Genomic DNA, 25676 nt, shown 5'->3' on the forward strand with positions numbered 1-25676 from the left:
TCTCAGTCTTCCAGGTGAATTTGTCTGAAAGTTGAGTCGTGGCAACTGGACTTTCTTTCTTTAAGGTAGAGACGTTTCATTCTGCATCCATAGACCTCTGTCATCCCTCAGATTGACAAAGTTCTGTGGATGCAGAATGAAACGTCTCTACCTTAAAGAAAGAAAGTCCAGTTGCCACGACTCAACTTTCTAACACCTGTAACATTTGAACGATTAAACAGTTACAAAAAAAATTTAAATGTAAGTTACAAAAGAAAAATTAGAAACACATTTATTATTGCTGGATGCATATAACGATGACATTTGTGAGGTTGTGAAAATGCTTGTGTTGCGCTATATTGATACGATATTATTGATAATGTTATAATTACAAAAAAACATTTTATGCTTTCTTAAATTAAAAAAGAAAAGAAAGATAAGATTCTTTAGCAGATTTAGGTATAACCAGGAAGAGGCAATTTTTGTCCCTCTTTGGCCTCAAAAAAGGTGTAGGACAGCGTGATTGTGTCAACCCGAGCCATCCTGGGGTCTTCATCAAACTCGGGGTCAATGTAAAAGAAGACGGGCATGTCCACCTCCTCCTGAGGATTTAACCTCTGCTCCTCGAAGCAGAAACACTGCAAAGGAGGGAAAAGGGACAACGCTGAACCAGAAACATCTTTTGAACAGATGGAATGGACACCTTAACGAAGTTATAAGACATTTCTTTTGATAAAGGTAAAACTGCTTTGGTGCGGCGTCACTGGCTTGTTTTCACTCCGGTAATGTACTATTGTCACCGCTAGAGGGCGACTGATGGCACTGCACTGAACCGCAATTACAAACTACAGACCTTTGCCATTAAAGGTCCCCTGTTCTGAAAACGTGACTTTGGGAAATGAGTAAACAATAATACGAGTTCCCCTATCCTGTCTACATTCCTGCAGTGGTTAAAAATGGTGATAGGTGTGAAGAGTTTAATTTGCACTCAGTAATTGGCGGCATACCTGAATTTTATTGAAGTACTGGCCGGCTTCGAACGGCACTACGTTGTACGTAGAGATCCCTATTACCGGCTTGTCGGTTGGATTCCGAGCCTTGTAAAACGCCAGGGCAGTTTCTCCAGGCACCACCTGCACAACCGCAATGATGAGGCAATAAGGAACTAGACAGAAACAAACGTGTAATTAAGACAGCAGTTCCGAAACGCTTACATATATCTCTGACTGCTGAGGACGGAAGTTCCACTGTATACTGGCGTGGACGTCGGCGTTGAAGGTCACTTTGATGACCCTGTCTCGGACCGGCTTCATGGTCTCAACCTGATCCGCATCATGTCCCGCCACCGCTGTGCCACCAAGTCCTGATGCCTGGGGGGGTCACAAGAATGAAATTAGCCTCATATCGGTCTTAGTGGCCCATTAATACCGTATCCGTAAGGGTGGTAGTAGCCTAGTGGGTAACACACTCGCCTATGAAGACCCAAGTTCAAACCCCACTTACTACCATCGTGTCCCTGAGCAAGACACTTAACCCTGAGTGTCTCCAGGGGGGACTGTCCCTGTAACTATTGACTGTAAGTCGCTCTGGATAAGGGTGTCTGGTAAATGCCGTAAATGTATCTGAACGGCGGAAGCACTCTTTAGACCTATCGGCATTTCTAGCCACCGCAGGACCGTAGACAGGCGGGGGGAACTCGTATTCATGAAAGGGGACCTTTAACGCAGGAGCATCGGCCTTTCCTACGAACGCTGACCTGGCAGTACAACCTGTAGAGCGGCACCGCAGCGTACGACATGCCAATCATGCCGACCCCGGCCGCCGCGATGTACGTGAGGACGGTTTTATTCTTCTCCCTCCACTCATCCTGCTGGCTCTGCCGGTGGCTGCGTTTGTGCGTCTTGGCTTCCCGGACCTGCGCGCGGAGACACCGAGGCGACCTCCTGAAGACGAACTCGCCCGCCGGGCTGCTGCTCAAGCAGCAGCCGCGAAGGAGACGGGGAAGTAGCATGGCCACCGACCCTTAAAAAAAAAAAAAAAAACTCCTGTTCAGTACAATTCAGAAGAACTTTCCTGGGATTCATAGATCCGTCCCTCTGTCCCAACCAAAATCAAAGAAATTGTTCATCCTTTACAGCTGACAAATATTACACATACGTAAAAAGTGAAAAATCTTTCTTTTACTTAAAATTTTGGCTGCTGTATACTAAAGCATCAGTCAATTTAACTTGAATTAATAATAATAATACATGTAGGAGCCCAGTGCAACCGGCCTACAATAACGCCTTTTATTACATTTACTTATCCAGAGCATCTTACAATCAGAGTAGTTACAGGGACAGTCCCCCCTGGAGACACTCAGGGTTAAGTGTCCTGCTCAGGGACACGATGGTAGTAAGCGGGATTTGAACCTGGGTCTTCTGGTTCATAGGCGAGTGTGTTACCGACTAGGCTACTATCACGTCACTTGATCCGATTCATGTCACAGCTACTTATTACTTTGCACTATTATTAACGTCCTGTTCTTATGGTTTCTTGTTGCCCAGTCCCGGGTTCGAACCCCACTCACTGCCATCGTGTCCCTGAGCAGAGTCTCCAGGGGGGACTGTCCCTGGTCTGGTAATTACTCTACACGTGTAAATGCATTAAGCAACATGGTAGGATTTGGGCTGAAGTTGGAGTAAATAAGAAAGCACCAGCTACGTGCATGTTACTCGGCGCATAGCGACGCCTGGTGCTACACGTCACGTTTAAACAACGTTCCACACTGACACGGAGCGCAAGGACAACACAACAGCAATACAGACAGCGCCGAACGATCAAAATGAAGCAAAAATGCAGCGCAAATACAGATAATGTTACTCAACATAACAGAGCTGGCGTGTGTTACATCGCCACCAGACCACCTGAACATACGCAATATTATCTTTTTATACTTCATAAAGCGGTATTTTCCGCGTACAAAAACACTTTAATACCTTTGAATCGCCCGAGGAACCTCAATTTCTATAACCGGTTACATTGACCGGTGCACGGTTCCGACCGTTAAAGAGCCCCCCTGGAAACCGGCTGCGCGATTAATGGTTCCGGCACCAGTTTTTTCAGTAGTTACAAGATAAGCGGGACGAATGGGCGACAGACAATTAAAAAATATCAATTTAAAATAGTGTACATATTTCAGGTTACTTCATGTTTGTGCAGTTCGGAAAGTGTCCACTAGTTGTCGTTTTGTGTCACCAACTTGGAGAGATGGACTTTTGCATTCCCATTAGAGGTCATTTCTATATCCAAAGGTCAAACTGACACATATGGCTACGAATGTTCACTTTGTACAAAAAATAAATCGTGTGTGTGATCACAGCTGATGCAAACTGCTGACTTCAATTTGCTCAGTAAAAAAACAACAGCACAAAAGCATGAGAAGAACGCGCTTCAGAAGATGTGCCAGTGGTGAACACCTGAGCAGGAGCTGCGCTGCTTCTGTGCCTGAACGGGGCGGCAGGATCTCACGGCGGGATCCCAGAGAGGAGGTGAGCCACACCATGTGACCGACGGGTATCAGGGGAGATTAAGAGGAGCGGCAGGAGTGTGTTTGCCGCTGTCTGGGCAGATTTCCGTCCCTCGGCCGCAGAGACCGCCCTGATTTGAACCGTCACATCCAGCAGTCCAATGACCTGGGCGCTTTTTTAATACTTCAGCTGTTTTGTTATTTTTTTTATTATTGTTCTCATTATTTCTATATTTATTTATTTGTTGCCACATGATCTGCAATGTCACTGCTCCCACAGTCAATGGAGGCAGAGCGCTTTGATGGGTTATCTTTACTCTACTGGTACGTCGTATTTTCCTCCTATTCTCTGTGTCTTTGCATGAATGTATGTGTCAGTCTCATCAGCTTGATTATGTATTCACAGAAAAAAAAAAAAGGTCGTGTACAGCTCACTCTTTTCCCTTTTTTCGCTCACAACGAGCACCGTGAGTCTAAAAATGTGTAATAATCTACCGAATCTTTAAAAAAAATTGGCACCTGTGTGGAGCTCACGGTGTCTTGCTCGTCATGGTTTTGCATCTTCCCTTTAAAATCTGTATGTTGTGCTTGATGTGGCCGAGATTTATCAGGCGGGGGCACGTCAGGTCATTTCCTAACGTCCAAAAAGCGGCGTGGTGCCTGGCCCGGGTCGGCGCCGGTTCGGTGTGTGTCCTTACGTGACATGTAGACGGTAAGGCAGATTAGACGGCATTAGGTGCGATAGGTTTAATGCCCCACCGTGCAAGTGCTCTGTGTTTTCTGCACGTTTACGGCATTTACCAGACGCCCTTATCCAGACCCTCAGGGTTAAGTGTCCTGCTCAGGGACACGATGGTAGAAAGTGGAGTTCGAGCCTGGGACTTTGTGGTCTTCTGGTTCGTAGGCGAGTGGCTGTCACCTCCCCACTAGCACAGCCTTTTAGGGTGACACGCAGTTTAGTGTGACTCCTTAAATCCTAACTAAAAAGCTAAATTCAAATAGTTTTTAAGGTTTTAAGTGGAATACTGCATTATTTAATCGTAAATAGAAATATCTGATTGGGTACAGTGTGTGTGTGTGTGTATATATATGGGAAAAAAAATCTTTGTTGTTGATTTTTTTTTTCATTTTATGCTTGATCTCAGAAAGTTGGGTTTGAAAAATGATCGATGTTTCGTTAATTACTGTTGGAATGAAGTCTGTTCTGTGCGCCATTTTTTAGAGAACTTGATGTCCGATGCAGAACTCTTTTGCTCAGTGGCTCGTTTTTTTTGTGGAGCTGCGCTCAACGTCCTGGTTAAATGAAAAAAAAAAGCTTTAGCATTTTATTTTTATCCGTCTACCGTGGGGATTAAAAGTACGCAGAGATCAAAATTCCTACCTGGCTCCACGGATTTTTGCTGCAGGCATTGTCAATAAATATGCTGCGAGGCGTGGCTCTCAAAATAGTCCCACTGCAGACGTGAAGCTTCGCCAGATACAGACTTGTGGCCTCAGCAACTCTCTGCAGCGGCTGAAAACATGCTGAAATGTTGCAGCGGCGCTCCTACGCTTCTCTATGCATTCCACTGCGGCACGTGTAAAATTGTACTATAGACAAACATGGATCACCAGGACGCCATGTCACAAGACATTGGTGAGTGATAAATTGAGATGTTCCTGGTCTGCAGTCGTCAGGACCTACCAAAAGTGGTCCAAGGAAGGAAAACCGGTTGCACATGGAGAGTCGAAATTGATGAAGAACTTCATGCGGGTTTTGGTTGCAAGGTGTCTGAACACTCAGTTGACCACCACCTTCCGAACTGGACCAGGGAGTGAAGGTAGATGTTCCTGTCACATCATGCGGACGTCACCCTGCGCCTTGCCACAGTGTGGAAAAACGCTTCCGGAATGTTCGAAATGTCCCCCCCAAATCCTCCAGCTCTCAATCCCATCATGCACTAGGGGGACAAGACTGAGCCACGGAGGCGCCACCTCGCAACCTACCGGACTTAAAGGATCTGCTGCTGACAGCCAGACGCCAGACGCCACAGAATACGCAGGTCGTTCGGAGGTCAAGCGGAATCCAGGGGCGTTTTTGGTGGCACGAGGGCCACATTAAGAGCAGACGCTCCAAATGTTTTCCTACAACTTTCCTACAAGTATGACAGATACACATTTCACACTAAAGTAAAATATGGGACCTTCGCTTTTTAGGACAATTATGGGACCTCATGGGATCAATCGCGCGGTGCAGAGGTTGGAGTTCACCGACTGCAAAAATGGACTCGGTAAGGACTCGGGGACAGTGTGACGTTCCGTCACGAGCACATAACCTACCACAGTATGACAAAAAGTCAACATGGCACATGTTTAATCAGATTCTAAGCAGATTCGTTACCTTCTTCCACTGTAGGTGTCAAAATCATAGGAGGCTACAGGGAACTCAGTGGCGAAGATTTCGGGATCTTCATCAAACGGGTGTTGCCCGGGGGCGTGGCCGCTCTGGATGGTGAACATAACAAAAACAACTAGCTACAGGACCAGAGAATAATTTGAAATAAGAATCATTACCCAACCCCCCCCCCCCGTTTGCTTTCCCAGGGAGATTGCGGACGGGCGACCTCCTGCTGGATGTCAATAATATCAATTTAGGCGGAGTCACAAACGAAAGGTCGGTTGATTTTGTTATTTGTAGTTCCCTCCACATGCCACAGGATTCATGTTTTTACCCCGGTGTGTCCCCAGGGCTGTGGAAATCCTACGCATGGCGTCTGCGTCCAACCACATGTCCCTTCTGATCGCACGGGACGAAGAAACCAGGTACTTTTGGACATTTTCACTGCTGTGAAAACGTGATCTGGGTTACCCGGGACAAATGTTAATTCCTTACAATACAGATTCAAAATAGAGCAAAATATTAATCACGTGAGAGTGTGGAATAGTAAACGGTGTTCATTCAGGGTTGTTATTATCCTGGAAAAGCCATAATCCTGTAACAGGATGAGCGCTGATCAGCCCTTTATTGTTTTTGATAAATCTAAAAATAGTCCTAATACATTAAGACCATAATAGTCTTTACCCCGCAGGAGACTCGTTGTGTTTTGGGCCCGAACTGCCTTGTCAGTCCAGCAGCGACTGGCCTAAGTCGCCGTGACACCCTGCTGACCCTTGCGATTTTGGGAAGTGTGTCTCCGCCCGTGGACGAATGAGTGTTGACATTTCCGGGACGCGAGTTTAAAACGCGAGCTAACAAATCCGTCCAAGTTCTTCACTGAGTCCTCCGGATCTCTTCGGGCGAGCTGTTCCCTTCCTTCGTCGGGCCGAGTCGGGATTTGGCCGAGCGTTTAAATCCTATTCTCAGGCATAACGCTGCTCCCTCGGACTCGAGGTTCTGCCATGAGAATTACCCATCATCTCTTGCCTAATCTAATCAAGCCCCATTAAGCTTCTTCTCAGGGACTAATGAAGTTGCGTTTAATGGGCACACCGATGTCAGATGTCACTGCCATTACAGTACTGTTATCGTTTCATTGCAATATAATCCAAATCTTGGTCCATAGAATCTACAGAAAAAACATGTCCTTAAAAATGCAATAAAATGAAATCAAGTGAAGTTTGGCCCAGGTTTGGTCTGATAAATAAATTTTTTGTGTCGCAAATGTGTTGGGTCTGGACCTTTGAAAATGGAAACAACCCAGAACCAATCCTTGTCCCCTAAAAAGTGTACATCGGGACGTCTCCACTGGATAAAATAGTGACTTTGTTTGTGGGTGTCTGATCTCCAGGAGAGAATTTACCGAACTCATGAGAAAATACGGCTCCAGTAATAACAGTGGAACGGACGTCTCTTCTCCCACCTCCGTCTCCACAGGTCAGTTCCATTTATTATTTTTTTTTATTAAAATGGTCAGAAACATCGAAGACCTGAAGCTCAGCTCATGTATCCATCACATAAATAATACATGTAAAATGATAATAAGGACAATAATAAAATCTGGAATATTCTGAATAAGTGTCTCTCTGTCTCCAGGAAAACTGACAGACACAGCATCATCTTCATCATCCTCCAGATCCACAAGCCCCCCGCTACCGAGCTCAAAGGAGGGGGGCGTTGCCTACACGGCCTCCTGCACCATCCCCAGCACCCCTCAGGTGTTCAGGTCAGGCTTTTTCTTTCTTCATGTCACTCCGGACCTTGCTGAAACGAAACGTCACCCTTGGTGAGCAGTGGGCAGCCATGACAGGCGCCCGGGGAGCAGTGTGTGGGGACGGTACCGCTTCCTTACCCGCTATGCCACCACTGACCCACATCAGATCCTTTTGTGCTTAATTACAAGCATTTTATAAGACTTTCTAAGGCTTTTATTGACAATTACATCAAGTTCATGCACAATTTTTGCATGTTTTTTCAAGACCTCTGCAATTCGCTCTGTCATGTTATCAGTCAAATTCTGGGCCAAATCCTTTGATTAAGGTCCAGGAAGTTTGGACCCAAAATGTCGATATTTTGTGCCCCGAACCACGTAGTTATCACTTTGGCCTTATGGCACAGTGCTCCATCATGATCATTCTTCATGAATTCCTGGAGCGTATGCAAATTGCTGTAATAAAAACGGAGGCAGCCAACTTTGTGAAAAACAGTATTTGTGTCATTCTCAAAGCTTCTGGCCACGACTTTAGAAGCATTCAGGGCAGCGGTTTTATGATGGTTAAAGGGATTTGAGGCAGTAACACGGATAACACCACACTACCCCGCATTTCACGGCTTCCTGCACCAACAAGGTGACTCCTGTGCTGGATCATCTCCATCCAGGGCCGAGACTGTCTGGACCACCTGCCAGAGCTGCAGCATCTCCTCTGGAAACATGCTTGCACGTGTCTGGGCATGCCATTATAATCAGACTTTTTAAAAATACAAATCAAATAAAATTCAGAACGCGAGCTGCTTTATGGACGATCTTTTGATAAAAAAAAGAGACTCTGTGACGCATTTATCCACTGTCACAGAAGGTTTGTTTGCACGGGGATGGGGAAAAAAAATAATCCCACAACAGATTAGATCAACACCATTCAGAAAAAAAGGAACCCACATTTAATCACCTGGCCATTGTCTGCCACCGTCACCACTTATTTATTTAAATTCGTGTTTTTTTTTTATATCCCCAGTGACAGCATGATACAGTTGATTTGTGTTGCCAAGGCAACGGGATTAGGCCTGATCATCAAGGGCGGGGCAAACCGAATGGACGGGCCAATGGTGTACATCCAGGAAATATTACCAGGAGGGGACTGCCAGAAGGTGAATTTCATTCACTGAAATGAATAACAACATTAACAGCAAAAATAATCATAATTGTAATGTTTATATGTCATGGATCCATCTCCAAGTCTGTCAAACTGATGTTTAATACAATTTAATACACTTTAATTCCAGTGAGCCAAAATTATTCTCATTACTGATATAACCAAGATATTACAAACACTGGCCAATAGCAGTTAAATGAACTGCAAAGTGCATTGTGCATAAGAATGAATAATTCTTATTTTAATAATAATTCGTATTATCACCTTCCTTACATAATGATGTGAGAGAAAAATGAAACAATTTATGTGCTAATTATTGAATAATGGATAATAATATCACTAAATTCACTAAAATCATGCTAAAAGGATAAAATATTCATCCCTGCAGAGCCCTTTAAATTATTAAAAAATATATGAATGAATAATAATTTACTAATAAATTATTTGTATTCATATATTTATATTTTGGAAAATATGAGCCATACAAATTTATCACATCTTCTTGAAAATCGCCCAAAGCTGTAAATGTAGAAGTTGCTGAACACATTTATCTTGTCAGTGGCCATTTTTCATGGCCCTACCCCTGCAGATCAGAGTAACAGTTTGAAAAGATGTGTTCCTTCTCCAGGACGGGAGGCTGAAGGCAGGAGATCAGCTCGTGTGCATCAATAAGGAGTCTCTGATCGGTGTGACGTATGAGGAGGCGAGAGCTATAATCACACGGACAAAAGTCAGGTTTGTGCCGCCGGCATCGTCTTTTACGCTCTTCTAGATCCTGATTGCTACAAATAGGATTTTTTTTCTCCCAGTCCATTTTTAAATGGATCTTCTTCAGGTGATTGTTATACAGGGTGGGCCATTTATATGGATACGCCTTAACAAAATGGGAATGGTTGGTGACATTGAACACATTTTATAAGTTGTCAGAAACTTGAAAATAACTCATGAAAGAATAAAGTTACATTAAAACCAAGCACACCATTACCAATTACCAATAAATTTGATGTGTCACATGACCCTCTTCCTATTGAAAAAACAAAAGTTGGATCCAAGATGACCGACTTCAAAATGGCCACTATGGTCACCACCCATCTTGAAAAGTTTGCCCCCTCACATATACTAATGTGCCACAAACAGGACGTTAATATCACCAACCATTCCCATTTTATTAAGATTTATTCATATAAATGGCCCACCCTGTACATTTGTGATGCACTGCAGAACAGCACACTGTGACGCGGTGAAATGTGTCCTCTGTATTTAACCGTCACCCATTGGTGGGCAGTGGGCATCCATGACAGGTGCCCGGGGAGCAGTTGCTCAGTGGCTCCTCAGTAGAACCTCTGTCCCCGCACGGTGGCTGAAACTGACGACTAGATGCACGCGTGGCCTTGTCGCGCGGCCGCCATAAACCTGCTCCCGACTGCTGCAGGCCGGACCCCACGGTGGAGATCGCGTTCATTCGCCGGCGGTCTTCCGGATCGAGCAGCAGCGGGTCGCACAGCCCCATCTCTCTGTTTCCCACGAGCCCCGCAAGCGGCCCCCAGCCCAGACCCACCGGGACGGGACCGGTGCCGCTCCCCGGAAGCCTGATCCCGAAGGCGCCCCCGGCGCCGAGCGCTGCGAATGCGACGTTGCCTTCAGTCAAGCAGACTCGAGTAAGGCTCAGGATCTGCTTTGCGAGGTTTGTTGCCGTGAGCTCCAAGTAGAACAAACCCGACTGAGTCCTCTTCATTGCAGGTTCAAGAGATGCCTGTGAAAGCCGAAGGAACGAGCCTGACTTGCCCTGAGAGTGCCTGCACCACAGTGACCAAATCCGGTAACGTTCGAACAAAGTCCGCGAATACGGATGGAATACGGCCTGAAATACAGCCGACCCATGAAGCACTTGTAGCGTTTTTATTTTATTTGATTTTATTATTTAGGTGCTGGTGAGGATTCGGTCCTTTTGGGATTGTGTGAGATACAATTCTGCCATTGTGGCTTGGCAGGTCTCATCTGACATGGTCCTGCCTGGCTTCATGTGGGTCACGGTATTTCGATGTGACGGAGTTTGACAGTCTGGCAGAAATGTCCTGTGTGTCAGATCTTGTGTGTGTTCTCGATGTGACAGTGTCTGGTGGCCGTAACAGTGACACTGGTAGACTGCAGGGTAGGAAGATGCCATTTGGAACAAACACACACACACACACACAAGCCATTTTAAATACCTTGGCTAAGGGAAGGAGGTTCGTGATGGCACCGGTGCAGTAATCCTGTCCCCTTGGCAGAAAAATATGTAATGTCTCTACCTCCGGGTTTGACGGTGGGGACGGTGTTCTTGGACTCACCGGACCACAAAACTTTCACCCAGTCCTCCTCTGAATCATTTAGATGTGCTTTCTTGAGCTGGGGGACCTTCACGCCGTAGTAGTTTTCTTGATGACTATGGTCCAAGCTGCCTTGAGATCATTGACAAGTTCCTCCTGAGTAGTTCTGGGCTAGTTCCTCACCGTTCCTGCAAATTCCATGAGGTGAGATCTTGCATTAGGTGAGCCTCAGACCAAGGGAAATTGGCAGTTATGGTCCTTCCATTTGCGAATAACCGCACCAATTTAGTCACCTTCTCTGCTCTTAGCCCATTTCAGTCCTGTGTAGGTCCACAATCTTGTCCCTAACACCCTCGGTCTTGGCCATGGTGCAGATTTTGGAATTTGGGTAGATTGATTGCTTCTATGGACCAATGTCTTTTATACTGGTAACGAGTTTAGAAGCTCCCAATGTCAAAAATAGAAAATCCAACAATCTTGCTGAAATCTGGTAGGGGATCAAATACTTATTTAATTCATGAAAATGCTAATTAATTCATTCATAACCTTTTTTGACATGCATTACTTTGGATTATTTTTTGGGTTATTGTCCTGTCTGTCACTGTTCAAATGTACCTGCCATTGAAATTAGAGGCTCGTCATTTCTTTTGTAAGTGGGCAAACTTACAAAATCGAAAGGGGAACTACTGTTCTTCTTGTTTCCAGATGCCTCGCCCGCCAGTAAACCAGACAACCGCTTAAACCCGGAGAAGAAGCACGTCCTCAACCCAACCAGCCGCTTCAAACTGGAAACCCTGGAGAAGGTCAGGTCCTCAAACAACATCAGCCAATGGCATATGAGGGCCAAGGTCAAAGGATGGTGGCCTTGCCCACAAGCGGCGATTGATTTGGGGTCATGTGGCTTCCTCTCGTCACCAACACCAGTCAATGGGCTATGTGGGCTTTTTAGTCAAACCTTCCCAGCTAGAGGGCTGACACGTTTTGGGCTCTTCCGGATCCTATAGCCACACGTACGGAAAATCAATAGCAGTCAGTTACAGTGTTACACTGATTCGCACAGTTTATATGAAATTTTGGATTATTACAGTGTTATTAAAGATTTGTACCAATGTTATTAATTGTAGTTATATTGATTTGTGCAGCTGTACAGTGGGGATTCTTTTGTGTGTGTGTGCAAGCCCATTTTATGCAGCAAATCTCCCATTGACCCTTGCATTGTTTGCAACAGGCTCTGGAGGTCGTTGGATTGAAGCCCACAGAGACCCAGAGGCAGACGCTGAGGGAACATCTGCGCGCTGACCCTGGTGGGACAGTGGTGTATGGAGGTAAGACGCCGCTTAATATGAATGTGAGGCTGATACAACCATTTCACTCGTAACTCCGCGTGTTCTGCCCAGATTTCGAGAGGGTCACGAAGGAGCTGCTCAAGTTGCAAATCGACGAGTCGGGCTTCGGCAAGGAGGTCGCAAGGTTCGAGTCTGATGACCTCATGTCTGAAGCTTCCTCGTATCAGCCGGTACGTGACACTCCTCTCTATCCCGCCACCGTTGACATTGCAATTTTCTGGAAGTAGTTTTTAGAAATAGACTGTAATTATAAATGTATTCTCCTTCATACGGGGGTTCCCAGGGCTCCACGTCAGACTCTGAGGACCTGGATGAAATGAAGAGACTTAGAAAAGAGCACATTAAAGCCTTGAGAGAGATTAAGAAACTGCAGGTACGAGGTTAACTGACTCGCATTTCATTTTGTCTAATGTGGCGTAGATAACTAGGTTGTTCTTATTGAACAGGAGAGGCTGGCGGAGTCTGAAATCCTTCATGGGCAGCTGCAGGAAGAGCTGGTGAGCGTGAAGCAGGTAAGAAAACTCCTGGCCGAAATTTTCAGTCCTGCAAGCCTGGGCGGGGCCACGTGGTCGCGTTTCTGTTGGAACGTAAAGAACTTTTTTGCACCCGCCATACGCATCGGAGACATAATAATGGCGGCCTAAGGGCAAATAATGAAAGAACATTCCAGAAGTTGCTTCCTGCTCTGCAGCACTTTGGCCATTTTGGTCTCTAGAGGGCGCCATTGAAGCACAATGATTCAGGAAAACGTACTTGCGTGTTCTGCCATGAAATTCCCATTTTTATTAAATACATTTTCAATGAAGAATTTGTACCTATCTTCAAGGGTGCACACGTAAAAATAAAAACTACACTCACATTAAAGTTTAATGTTTAATCTTAATCAGTCAAAACCCTTGTTTTTTTTGTAGCTCCATCGCATTTACAGACCTGAGCGGCTTGGATGAATTTCTGTGCGCTATAATTTCCACGCAGGAAGGGAATTGAGTCAAGGGATGTGCCGCCCACTGCTCGTGGGAGTATAAGTGTTTGGGGCAAAGTGGAACCGTGGCGCCGCGCATCAAAATATCTGCCCTTTTTACGTGAGTCATAGACCAAGCGCTCGTCCTGTTTTTAGTGGTGCGAACACCAACACCGCAAAGTCGGAAATATAACCAGGAAACAATCAGAGCAAGCATTGGAAAGCAGGTGTGATGGATTCATGGTTTTTCATGGTTTACAGTTGGGTTCCCGAGATGATTGGTTAGGTCCTATCAGGAGGATGAGGGCCAGATGCCTTAGGATAACATTAGTATGGGAATAATGCAAGCTGGTCAGGGGACGTATTCCAGGTAAGATTAAAACCCTCAGACAAACCTCGGACAAAGTCCAAATATTAAGTAATGCAAAAAGCTGGAGAAAAGTTACTTCACTTATAATAATATTTTTTCCTGCATCTCTCGTGCACTCTGCGCACCCCCGCCTACGCTCGCCATGCTATATTTTCCATTACAGTAACGGGCAGATAAGCTCGACGGCCTAAGAGGAAGCAGCTTTTAAGCAGCCTGAAAGGTGCTGAGTGCATCAGCGATTATTCCAGTCGCACACGCACCCGAGGCCGGGCCGGGGCCGAGCTGGGGAAAAAAAAAAACGCCTGGAGGGCCGAGTGGTGACCCCTGCAGGGCGCGACGGGTTACAGTCCAGCTCGCTTTGACATGTTCGAAAGAACACTCATGCTTTTACTGCGGTGGGTTGGAAGATGTATATTAGACATAATGAATTCGTGCAATAAAGTCACATTTCAGATATGATGAGAAGATTCTAAAACTCTTTTGTTAAATTGTTTTCCTTAACAAGAACCCATGAAGCAGTTTTTCAGTACACTTTATTAATACAATCAAAATCAGAATCAGAAAACTGCACAGAGAGACAGACATACATTTATAAATGTAAGTATGCAGCGATGGCTCAAGCAGCATTGCACATTATGTAAGAGTTAAAAGTTAAGAGTCGAGAACTTATTATTATAGTGTTATTAATAACTTATTATTATGTACTTATTATTATGCCATGATCTGGTTTAGCAGTAAATATTACCTGTTAACAGATGCGTCAATGTTGATGCTTCCTGGTGACTCCAGACTGTGTTTGTTCTGGGTTTGGTGGTAACTATGGGAGATTTAAAAACATGTAATAATAATTTATGAGAGAAGAACACGCAAGTGCACTCCCTCACTAAGCCTCTGTTGGCTCTAAGACTGCGCAATGCGCCGATGTGTTGACACACGCATGCTCCCGCGACGGCTCTGTCACAGTGGGACTGCTTGCCAGAGACTTTAACCACCACTCTCCCGGCAGGAGGCCAAAAGCGCGGCAGAGGAGGCCCGAGCCCTGCGCACCCGGGTCCACCTGGCCGAGGCCGCGCAGAAGCAGGCCAGGGGCATGGAGATGGACTACGAGGAGGTCATCCGCCTCCTGGAGGCCGAGATAGCCGACATGAAGTCACAGCTGGTCGAGAGGCCCGTCCAGGCCAAGGTAGAGCACCCAGAGTCCCCAGCTCCGCCTCCCTCGCGTTCCTTACATAGTAGGTCACCATTTCCTGTGTATTATTAAGTAACTGGGCTGATGTGCGGCGAAGGGCTTACCGGGATCTCTGTGACGTTGCCACCTTTTAAAAAATATTTTTTAATTAAAAAAAAAAATAGCTTGCAAACTTCTGGAATTTGCATAAAATGAGTCCCATACTGGCACCTCCCTCCACGGTCTCGTTAACTCTCATCTAATGAGTTACTCTTTATGGAAATCAATATGATTTCTGTTTTTAAAAAAATCTGATGTGATTTGCATACTTTCATTTCCTAAAAGCATGCTACCACAAAAATGTCACCCTTGGGGTAAATTGTTGAGTGGAACCCCACAAGTGTAACCGGGTTCGTGAGACACCAAGAACCCATAAGACGACAACAATTACCATGGACTTCTAATATTACTCTTCAGTTCCAGTTTAAGAGTACAGACACTGAAATGGGCAACATGAGATGTACAAAATCATGTAGAATAGATTCTTGGTAGGTAATGCTGATTACATCATTACCGAAGACCATACGATACAAGATTATAAGACTGCAGCAAACATGATGTTTGTCACTTATTTATTTCCAACATTCCAAAAAAAATGGTTGTTGCAACAATAATGCATCATAACTTCTGACTGCAATTCATTGAAAGAAAGATTTCTTCCGTCTTCAGATTAACCCGAAATGTTTCAAAGCAGTCCTGAGGATCTGACGCCCCTGGTTTCTCCATGTTTGTGGCTGACAGGGGGAGTCACAAGGCCTGAGGAAGAGAATTGCCGTGCTAGAATGCCAATTTCGGAAGACGGAGAAGTCGAAGAAAGTTCTCGAGGTGTCCACAGGCAAACTTCTCGATTTCGTGGAGGTGTGTGATGCATCATCGTGACCTGTAATGATCTGCAGCACAATGGCCTGCTTGTGAACAATAAAAAGTTGTTTTTTTTACCATAAATAAGTCTTATTTGTATGTATTTGCTTATTGATAACCTGGAATCTGGTTACAAAATGCTTTGCTAAACACCTTGTTAACATGTACGATCTGTTGCGCTCAGGTGGTCCACAGTTTCCTGGTTGAAGATCCAAGTCCTCAAAGAAATTGCAGGTAAAACAATGTTTTTTTGGGGTTTTTTTTTTCTCATGTTAACGTCATTCACGTTCTTTGAGGAATCCGACCCCGAAGGACCCCAAAGTGTGCTGGTTGTGTAATTCCCCCTCCCACGCCATCCACATCCATGTCGGGTTTGAACACATGGATGGAGGGTCTTAATAGGAGTCGTGCTGCGCACTGACGGCGAGGTGTGGACGCCCCCCACCCGCGCTACCTTTTGTTGGTTTTGGGTCAGAGCACTTCTATAACAACTCGGCCGAAGAGCGCGTTAAGATTACACGCCGCTTTTAACGCCCTGCCTTCGACATGTATGTCAATTATTCCTGCTGCACTAAAAGCTTTTCAGTCTCCTGTCCACTGTTCTTCATCCCTGGCATAAAAGCAGAGAGAGAGAGAGAGAGAGACAGAATTATATCTGCTCATGCATGTGTTGCTAAATATTAATACATTTTTTTTTTTTTTTTTTTTAACTTGTAGTTCACCGGGCGAGCCAAAATTTGTTGCCATGTCTCAGACACTTGGGACCAGAGGTGGGAAGAAGCACCAATGGTCAGCCTCGTCCATCGTCAAGGAGGCTAAAGAGCTCACTCGCTCCATCAGAGGAGTTCTCGAGATGGACTGTAAGTGCCTCGATTTGTCCACGAAGCTAAATTAGCATAGCAGTCACGCGCTGATCATGAAAATACTTTAACAATCCGCTTAGCGGATTAGTGGTAATACCGTAGTGTGATGCCGCGGTTAAACATGCAGTAACCATATTGTCCTTCTACAATAGTGAGTGTCTCAACACGGCTCGTAACACTTTTAACTGCCTTTATGGAAGGCTGGTAGTAACAAGTAACACATTCGCCTATGAACCAGAAGAGCACAAAGTTCCAGGTTCAAACCCAACTTACTACCATTGTGTCCCTGAGTCCAGGGTATTTTTTGTGCGATTTGCAACATTCTTGGACGATTCTGGACCTTTTGTCAGGCGGCGATGGGCGTGGCAGGGAAAGGAAGCAGGGTGCATTCACACGACGTCACATAGACAGTGGATTTTGACTCTTAACATGACTGTTATATACAAGACAACAAGCAAGCACATCTACAAACATACAATGCAAGGACTAGACACAAGAGGACGACTTTAAATACAATCAGCAACCCAAAAACGGCCGGTAACTTTGGTCAGACAGACAGACATCTAACACAATGAACGATCAGAAATAAACTGTACAAACCCTTCTACATTCAGAGCTCCTGTCCTAAGATCCGGTCTACTCATCTGCAGCATACAGATTAGCAAAATGATCGCAGGCAACCGCGTACTTTCCAGAAAATATCACGAGAGCCTTTCAAACCGTCAAGATGGTTCTGTTCTAACCTTCAATTCTTCTACCTGAGACATTTTAAATTGTGATGGAGCCATTTGTCAGCCATTTGTGGGTCAAAATCATTTGTACACAATGCAGGACGTTAAGACTGGGACTGAAAAAACCTCACTTGTTGTCCTGTGCATTTGACATTTACAGATTTCAATGCAAAAAAAAAAAAAATTACACTGAATTACAGAGACCATAATTTGTTGGTTGCATAATGACAAGCAGAAATGTGAGATTGTGAGCTTTGGAGCACATGCCTGACTGAAACGTCAGACTTTTGACCCACTAACCTTGACCTTTACCCTCTGATTGGAACAGGTCGGAACGTACGACGTTGTCTAGCCCATAAGTGGAAAATAACATCTGACGTAACATTCTACCTTCACCGCCAGCGCTTACATGCATTTCTGATATTGGAGACGTGGGTCTGCATCTGTGTCATCTCCACCTTTTTCACCTTCTCAGAAAATCAGCTTCTCCAATCAGGAAATCTAACCTTGCCTCCGCGTATTGTGTGTGTGAAAGGGAAAAATTGGGTCAATCCATTGAGGGCACACAGTCTAAGGTGCATTTGGAGATAATCTGAGCCTTTTGAGTTTCGCTCGTGTTAATGGTGCAGCCGTTGCCTGGATACAAGATGCTTAGAAGCCGTCTGTCTTCAAAAAGAAGTCATAAAAAATTGTGACGCTAGGACACACACACAAAAAAAAATAAAATAAAAAAACGCATGTTTTTTCACATCAGTGAGGTGAATTTTTGGTAGGTTGGTAGGTAGGTAGATTTATTCATTTAGTTTATTCATTTAGTTTCCAGCATTAGAGTATAGGAAGGGAAAGCGAATTACAAAGATATATTTAAAACGTTGAAGGTACATAAAAATAACTAGCTGGAGATTGCAATAATTAAACAATCATTGCACACTCGTGTGTCATATTGCACAGTCAGTAATGTTTAATTGTGCTTTTGGTCAATATTCCTACCCTCGGTACCCCAAGCCTTTCCCCAATAAGATTATGTGATTATGCTACATGTATCCTGACCCAATTTAGTGCCCAGGTAACTTAATGAATGAGCGCTAACTAGCCTCTTGGCCTAAATAACGCTAATCCCCCCCCTCTCATCAAAATACACGCTCTGCAATCGACCTGAGAGATGAGAATCACGATGGGGTCAGACTCTTAACTCATACCAGGGATCTATGGGGCTATCGCGTGGTCCTTCCCGGAATCTTATAAGATTATATAAAACCATAACAGTCCTCCTGCACATAAAAAATTATCCATGATGATGCATTTTGACTACTCGTTGGCAAAACAAAAGTGAGGACTAAAAACTGAAATACTCTCATATTTGAGGCTTTTCGAAGCGTAGAACGTTTGCTGTGACTGCAGCATTTCACTCTCTTGTCTTCGCTCTGCCACCGGAGATGGTCCCCCAACAGCGGAGAACTGATTCTTGCACTCACGTTAATCATCTCATCTCACGCTCATCTCATGAAGCTGCTTACGGTGATGACAGTCGTGTGCAGAGCCATCGTGAAGGCAACTCAGAGAAATCCGATTCGTCAAATGTCCTCATCTTTAGTCCAGAGTCAAAAAACACAGGAGTCAGGAGCAGCAGCAACTGAGGAAACTGCTGAACTTAATTTGGGGTTGATTGTTAATTGAAGACTGACTGCGCTAATTAATCAAAAGGTGCGTCAAGAGAGTCTTAGTTTAAGGGTGTGTGCACTTATGCAACCAGCTTATTGTACAGTTTTTCGTTTTTGCCCCCAACAGATCACCTTGTGTTGCACTTTAATTCTACAGGTTATAGGTCACATTAAAGGTGGGATACGTTTTTAAATGATTTACTGTGGCACTCGTGTGCTCCCTTTTAACAGAAGCGTGCGCACTATTTATATCTACCGTGTCTAATATTCAAATTAATTATGAAAAATCTATTCCAAGAAGTAAAAACTCCTCCCTCTGTTCATAATCCCACACTTTGTATCGGCTTTTGTGAACGTGGCCTGTAAATGTGATTAATCCGTAATTCATTTCATGCATATCTGAGTAAACCTCCTGGAGGACGGGTGCCCTGAGGACACTCGTCCACGGCCAAGAGGGTGTGAAATCGTTTCGCTGATTAAAGCGAAACACACTTTCGGAACCGTTTTGGAACCTGGGTTCAGCTTTCGTAACATAGGAAGGACTTTAATCGAGAGAAAGTTATAACATTTTCCAAGCAAAATGAACTCTGCTGACTTTATTGCTGGCATGTGAGTCTAATAAGTGAGTCTTTTTTTGATGAGAAGATTCTATCTGGTGGAGGATAATAGCAGGACAATGATTTACTTGGACAGAGTTTGGGGTCTCTGCCGTTTTTTAAGGTGCACTGAGGTAGAAGTGAAATCTTCTCAAAGCCATATGGACTTTGTATGATCAAGAACAAATGCAGATGAACAAGGAGGAGGGGAAAGAAACTCTTGGAAGGGATGGAATGATGTTTGAATGAAGGATCTCCCAGGCCATGGCGCACGTGACGTCCCTGGGCTGCTGGTGCCTCCTGCAGCGATGATGAAGACTTTTCTTGGCGAGTCCCCCAACTCTAATGTTGAGGACGAGGATGCGTGCTTCTCCACGTGACGACCTGTAGAGTCGGCCATGTGAGGAGTTACCACCTATCGTGATTCAGGATCAACCACAAGAGGCTACGGCCAGTCTTGGTTAAATAAGCTGCAGAGGGGCAGAGATTTTGCTAATGATTGCTGGCGTGCAGGTATTTATAAGTCATTTTTTTTAATGATTCTCTGAAAGTGTAGTGGTTGTCACTGCGATACACTGCAGCACAGCACACGGTGCAACTACGAAATGTGTCTTCAACATTTAACCATCACCTTGGTTGACCCATCACCATGACAGGCGCCCGGGGAGCAGTGTGTGGGGACGGTGCTTTGCTCAGTGGCACCTTGGAGGTTCGGGATTTGAACCGGCAACCTTCCGATTACGGGGCCACTTCCTTACCCGCTAAGCCACCTCTGCCCCTTGTCAGACTCACATGCATCTCACTGCATTGAGAGAATGATCTTGTCCAGATCAACTTGCAATCATTACTTGCAGGGTCATTCACCCCAGAGACTATAAGAGCTAAGTGTTGTTAGTATAATCGTATGAATGCACATAATTACATAAATATCAATTTGTAGCTCCAGTTGAATTTATTGATCGTATTTATAAACCGTGCAGCCAGTTGCATGCTGAAATGCATTTTAAATAGCATAACATGCTCATGAACATACAGGGTATATGCACAGAAAAATAGCATAACACACAGCAATATATAGATTATAATACAGATTATGAATAAAAACCCCCGTAAAGACCCACGTAAGTAATAAATCAATAAAATTATGTGACCACGCAAACACAACAACTGCACACTGAAATGCCTTAAAATAGCAGAACACACACACCCATAACATGCAACAAAATACAGCATTTGCTTATTAACTAAAGTGCAAATAACACAAACCCAACTATTGTGATGCGAAGACTGGTTCTTTTTTTCAGATGGGCATTTATGTGCATTAATTTATAAGACAATTGCTAATTGCAAGCTTTGAATAATAAGATTTGAATAGTTTTGAATTTTTCAGGTTTTTAAGTGAATCTTCCCTTTCCAGCTCACTTGCTTCCTGTCTCATGCACCGTAATTTGGGGTCAGAGGGAGCGACTTAATTCTCTTTTTCCCAGAAACGGCCGGCTGAATGAGTGCCTCGCTGAACAAAGGGCCAATTGAGCCGCGCCTGTCATGTGATGAATGTCTCGGACGGGGCTCCTCTGTACTGTGGCCTGAGGCCCGCATCTTTAACTGGCCCCTGTGATCCTCGGTGACGTCAGAGGGGGGTCAGCCGCTGCCTACAGTCCGCTCTCGGGGAACCACATTTACCAAAAAAAATAGGGTTCTATAGGGACAATCTGAGACTGTGATCTTGTTTTTTTTTTTTTTTTTAAATCTGCTGCGAGATAATTTTACAAGAATGCCAGAAAGCTTTGGAAATCCCCGCTTCCTGTCTGTGTCAACGTGGGTAACCTGACCCGCCCTCCTCCGCTTCTCCGTCAACGAGTTAATTGGGTGTGAAAAATCCTTTCGCCGTGATATTGGGTGTCCTCGCATTAAAACGGAACCGCCTCGGAGCCGGGTCGGTGCACGATCTGCGCAGGCTGAGTGCGTGCGCTACTTCCCTGCTGTGGAAATGGAGGCTAAAGAGCGCGCTCTCTAAGGAGTCCACAGCCCCAGAGGAAGCATGCTCAATTACAAGCTCCCAAGCTGCCCTCTGTTTTCATTTCATTAGTTTCGCAGAAAGCCACGGGTTCACTTAGTTTCCCCAAGGACGGAATCAGGACTTATTTCACGCTGATGGGCCTTCTTATTTCCACCCTAACCCTCCCTTGGTCGTGTTTCCTTGACACTTTTCCGCACTTACGTGCACTTGAATTTCTTTTAGAAGTATGCTTGTGTGAAAATTGTGTGTGTGAGTGTGTGTCCAATGATTCTAATCGCTTCTATCGACTCTTTTCCACAGCCTTACCTTATGGCTGGGAGGAGGCCTACACCGCCGATGGCATGAAGTACTACATCAAGTAAGCACATTTGTCCAGGGCGCCGTTGGCCTGTCGGCCTGCATAATCTTCACAGTTATGCAATTATTGGATTTTTCAGTAGTGTTTTTAAAACATGTATCAGTAATGAATATGCATAGTTGTGTTTTCATGCATTATGTAATATTCTCTGGAGGAACAGAGGCAACGTCTTATACTTTGCTGCTTCTTTTCCTAAAACATAACTATATGCTATCGTACTATTATCAGACTATGAACACTCTGAACGTTTTATGTTGACATTCTACATAATAAAATTAATACCAATAGATGGCGACATGTTACGATATTTTATATTAAACATTTTAAGGCGATTATATTCATATTTGGGCCAATGCCAAATTTTAGTATAGTAGTATTACTATACTACTATACTATACTAGCATACTATTACTATACTATCGTAATTTCTCTGCACTGAAAAATGTATTATTTTATGGTTTTAGCATGACACTCAAATGATGATGACTTAAAACATTTTTTTTAAAACTCTATATTTGAGTGAAACATACTCCATATGTATATAATATGCTAATATAGATATATAGTGATGATACATGCAAATGTTAAAATTTTAATAACAATTAATACGTTTTTGCTGAAGAAATGATAATAAAAATATATATATTTGAACTTGTTGATGCAATGGGGAATTTCTTTTCAGCCATGTGACCCAGATGACTTCCTGGACCCATCCTTTAACCTGTTCTCTAGGTCTTGCCGAGAATGAACTGGAGGACCTGGTTGGCCCAGTACCCGACTGCAAGAGTTAAACCAGTTTGCCCTCTGTATGTAATAAAATACATAAAATAAATGAATAAATATCTTGTGGCTAAATATTATCTTATTAACTTGCTAACATCGTCTTTGAAATGCACTTTGCACTTACGTTTGATGACAATCTGAGTGTCAATAAGAATTTGATTACTTTTGACATTTCTCATGCACTTGCTGTGTATCCTCTTTCCTTCTTTCTTTTTCCCCTCTCTCTCTCTTGATATTGCATATTGGGTGTCTTTTCATGCTCTGTGTATTTACGAGAACAATGCTTCCCTAGACCTCTCTCTTTCCCCTCTGACTGTACCGGTAAAACTGTGTCAAGAAATGAGATGGTTTCCTTCTCCAAAGCCAAACGAGTGCGTCCGAGAAGGAAGTAAAGTGATTTCACATGAACCCGTCCTTTGTGAAGCACACCTTTGATGGACAATGTGAAAGGCCAACAATTTGCCTTTCATTCTGAGCGCCAAGCCAGCGACTCGGGACAGTCGGAGGGACTGTCACTGGTGAACTCGCTGCCGGTGATCCCTCATTGTCACTGAAACAATATTTATTTTTATGATCCAAATATGGAAATATGCAGTCCTGCACGGTGTACCACAAGCATAAAATCCAGGGTATATTAGGATCACTTCTTAGTATTGATTATTGTGGGTTATGTATACATTCTATCTAGAAACACATCTTGCTAGTGGCTGAGATCATTTTTTGGAGAATTATGCGTAAGTTTAATTGAATGTTGTTGTGGAAATGATGTTGTACGGCAAATCTAATGTTAGATTGCCCAGCCCAGCAAGTTTTAAAGGCAGCATAAAATAATCAGAAAATACACAATAGACCATGAAACTGACTCGGTTTTAGCCATGTTTACCTTGATTTTACCCCTTTCTATTGCCCCCATGTGGAGGCCACTCTTCTCTTCAGCTATGCATTGCCCAGTTGCGCCACATACCTAGAACCTAGAATGCTGTTTATGCTATATGGTGGAAATGACAACAAGCCCAAAGGAAAATGGTTGAATGGGATGCACAGTTTATTAAAGAAACCATCTAATAAGTATTCATTAGTATTTCAACTCAACATGATTTTGATAAGGTGAATGTCCAAAGTCTGCCTTGGGGCAAAGGCAATATATTAAAAGCCATTCATTAAAGGCGTCATATTGCATAATGAAAATGATGTCACTGTTCCTCTTGGTGTGAAGTAAGTGTGACAAATAAAAAGAAATATTTTCTGTCTATTAGAATTGTCAATTTTTTACCACTTTTCTGATACCGCTCTGAATTAGAATTATGATAAGTGAAGTGAAAGTGATTGTCATTGCGAAACACTGCAGCACAGCACACGGTGACACGGTGAAACGTGTCCTCTGTTTTTAACCATCACCTCTGGGCAGCCATAACAGGCGGCCGGAGGAGCAGTGTGTGGGGACGGTACCTTCGTCAAGGGGACCTCAGTGGCACCTCGGCGGTTCGGGAAATAAACCGGCAACCTTCTGATTACGGGTTCGGGTCAGGACAGTTGCAGCACTGTTCAATTATGGAAATCAATTGTTTTGATCGTGCTTCTTTTAGCCTTATGGAGATTGTTTCATTTTTCATGTCAGAAAATTGCACTTTTAAGAGGGATTTTGAGGTAATGTTCTGCTCTCATAAGTCACAATAAAGCCAATCTTAAGTTCTTTTGGCTCATTATTATTATTTGCACAAGATGTAATGCATGAAGCAACATACATTCATTAATCAAGGATGTGTGTGTGTGTGTTCATGTGTGTGTGTGCCTCAGGCATTAGTTATTGATTTTCTCCTTTTCTGGCAAGCCTGGTTAAATATAAATCTGCCCTCTGGAATACTACTGTTCCAGCTTTAAACAGACACTGAGGCCTTGTGCTTCCTGAATCATCACTAATGTTAAACTGCCTGAACTTAAGCCCCGCCGGACCTCCTGCGCCTTGTATTGTTCCTGCAGTGCAGCCTCCCCCTCTTCCAGGAAAAATCACTGTACAGCGCGGCTTTTGTCAGACGCCCTCATCCACGGCGCATTTACAATCAGCAGTGACAGGGACAGTCCACCTGGAGACACTCAGGGACACGATGGTAGGAACTGGGGTTTGAACCTGGAACTTCACGCCTTATGGAATTATGCATCCAATAATGCCAATAATGCCAATAATGCATGCCACTGAGATTCCATGTTTCTTCATCGGTTTCAGCAACTGGCAGAAATGATAAGATGGATTCCCAGTATCACATATATTCATATTCTGAGAGTTTTGCACAATTCACATCCGGAGCCCGAGATCAACGAAACCAAGCGGACAGCGACGACGCACACGCCCATGTGAGGCGAGCACATGAGGCGGTGCGTGACAGACGCCGAGTGGGCGGGGCCGCCGAGCGGCTCCCCTCGCCGCGATTGGTCAGAAGTGGGTCAACACGACGGCTTCACGTGACCGGCCAGCGTCTCCGCCCACGTTCGGCGTGACAGCGGGCATGATTTTGCCCACACCTCTGTTCTCATATTGGGTGTATTTATCATATAACAACATTGACAAAAAACGTATTAAACGATTAAAAGTGTGGTTTTTTTTACAGACTCGTTTTGATGCGACATTACCTGAAATATTCCACATTTCCTCCAGGCTGTGTAGTGAATTGTCTTAGAACCCTAATAAAAATAGTTGTAAAAATTCAGCGGGAATTAAACAAACCGGCAAACTGTTCCCTTTGCCCGGCTAGGGTCCACCGAAGGCGGGTCACTGCGTCCATGTGTGGGCACCGGGCGTGCGTTCTAGCCCCCGTCCC

The 25676-nt window shown here is 44.3% G+C and overlaps 2 protein-coding genes across 3 annotated transcripts; one reads left to right on the plus strand and one right to left on the minus strand.

Annotated features, from left to right (window-relative positions):
* Positions 1–255: 255 nt before the first annotated feature.
* Positions 256–3033, minus strand: cox11 (cytochrome c oxidase assembly homolog 11 (yeast)). The gene is made up of 5 exons (XM_028970070.1): positions 2958–3033; positions 1736–2001; positions 1194–1349; positions 987–1112; positions 256–617 (listed from the first exon to the last, which is right to left on the minus strand). Exons 2-5 carry the CDS (start codon positions 1988–1990, stop codon positions 435–437), a joined length of 720 nt encoding a protein of 239 aa, XP_028825903.1. The 5' UTR covers positions 1991–2001; positions 2958–3033; the 3' UTR covers positions 256–434.
* A 507-nt stretch (positions 3034–3540) lies between these two features.
* Positions 3541–22942, plus strand: stxbp4 (syntaxin binding protein 4). 2 transcript variants are annotated; one of them, XM_028970648.1, is made up of 22 exons: positions 3541–3811; positions 5684–5757; positions 5883–5978; positions 6071–6140; positions 6215–6289; positions 7255–7340; positions 7500–7629; positions 8636–8768; positions 9402–9508; positions 10206–10431; positions 10514–10592; positions 11788–11885; positions 12311–12407; positions 12480–12598; positions 12712–12801; positions 12875–12940; positions 14766–14942; positions 15729–15845; positions 16033–16082; positions 16566–16708; positions 22020–22077; positions 22760–22942. In XM_028970648.1, the coding sequence occupies exons 1-22, from the start codon at positions 3750–3752 to the stop codon at positions 22866–22868; spliced, it is 2262 nt and encodes a 753-aa protein (XP_028826481.1). In that variant the 5' UTR covers positions 3541–3749; the 3' UTR covers positions 22869–22942. The 2 variants fall into 2 exon arrangements, with proteins under 2 accessions (XP_028826481.1, XP_028826482.1); XM_028970649.1 differs by lacking the exons at positions 16033–16082; positions 16566–16708; positions 22020–22077; positions 22760–22942 and having other exon boundaries at positions 15657–15748.
* The last annotated feature ends 2734 nt before the right edge of the window (positions 22943–25676 follow it).

This window comes from Denticeps clupeoides, chromosome 2 (assembly GCF_900700375.1).
Source record: "Denticeps clupeoides chromosome 2, fDenClu1.1, whole genome shotgun sequence".
Classification (NCBI taxonomy): domain Eukaryota; kingdom Metazoa; phylum Chordata; class Actinopteri; order Clupeiformes; family Denticipitidae; genus Denticeps; species Denticeps clupeoides.

What these genes read in the sequence shown, in the direction of transcription:
- cox11 (XM_028970070.1), bottom strand. Translation starts at nt 1,990, where the DNA reads ATGCTACTTCCCCGTCTCCTTCGCGGCTGCTGCTTGAGCAGCAGCCCG. An exon ending in TCTACAGGTTGTACTGCCAG is followed by an intron (nt 1,350 to 1,735) that starts GTCAGCGTTCGT and finishes TGACCCCCCCAG; the next exon opens with GCATCAGGACTTGGTGGCAC. An exon ending in AGTACTTCAATAAAATTCAG is followed by an intron (nt 618 to 986) that starts GTATGCCGCCAA and finishes CCTCCTTTGCAG; the next exon opens with TGTTTCTGCTTCGAGGAGCA.
- stxbp4 (XM_028970648.1), top strand. Translation starts at nt 3,750, where the DNA reads ATGTCACTGCTCCCACAGTCAATGGAGGCAGAGCGCTTTGATGGGTTA. An exon ending in GCACGGGACGAAGAAACCAG is followed by an intron (nt 6,290 to 7,254) that starts GTACTTTTGGAC and finishes TCTGATCTCCAG; the next exon opens with GAGAGAATTTACCGAACTCA. An exon ending in AGCTGGTGAGCGTGAAGCAG is followed by an intron (nt 12,941 to 14,765) that starts GTAAGAAAACTC and finishes CTCTCCCGGCAG; the next exon opens with GAGGCCAAAAGCGCGGCAGA.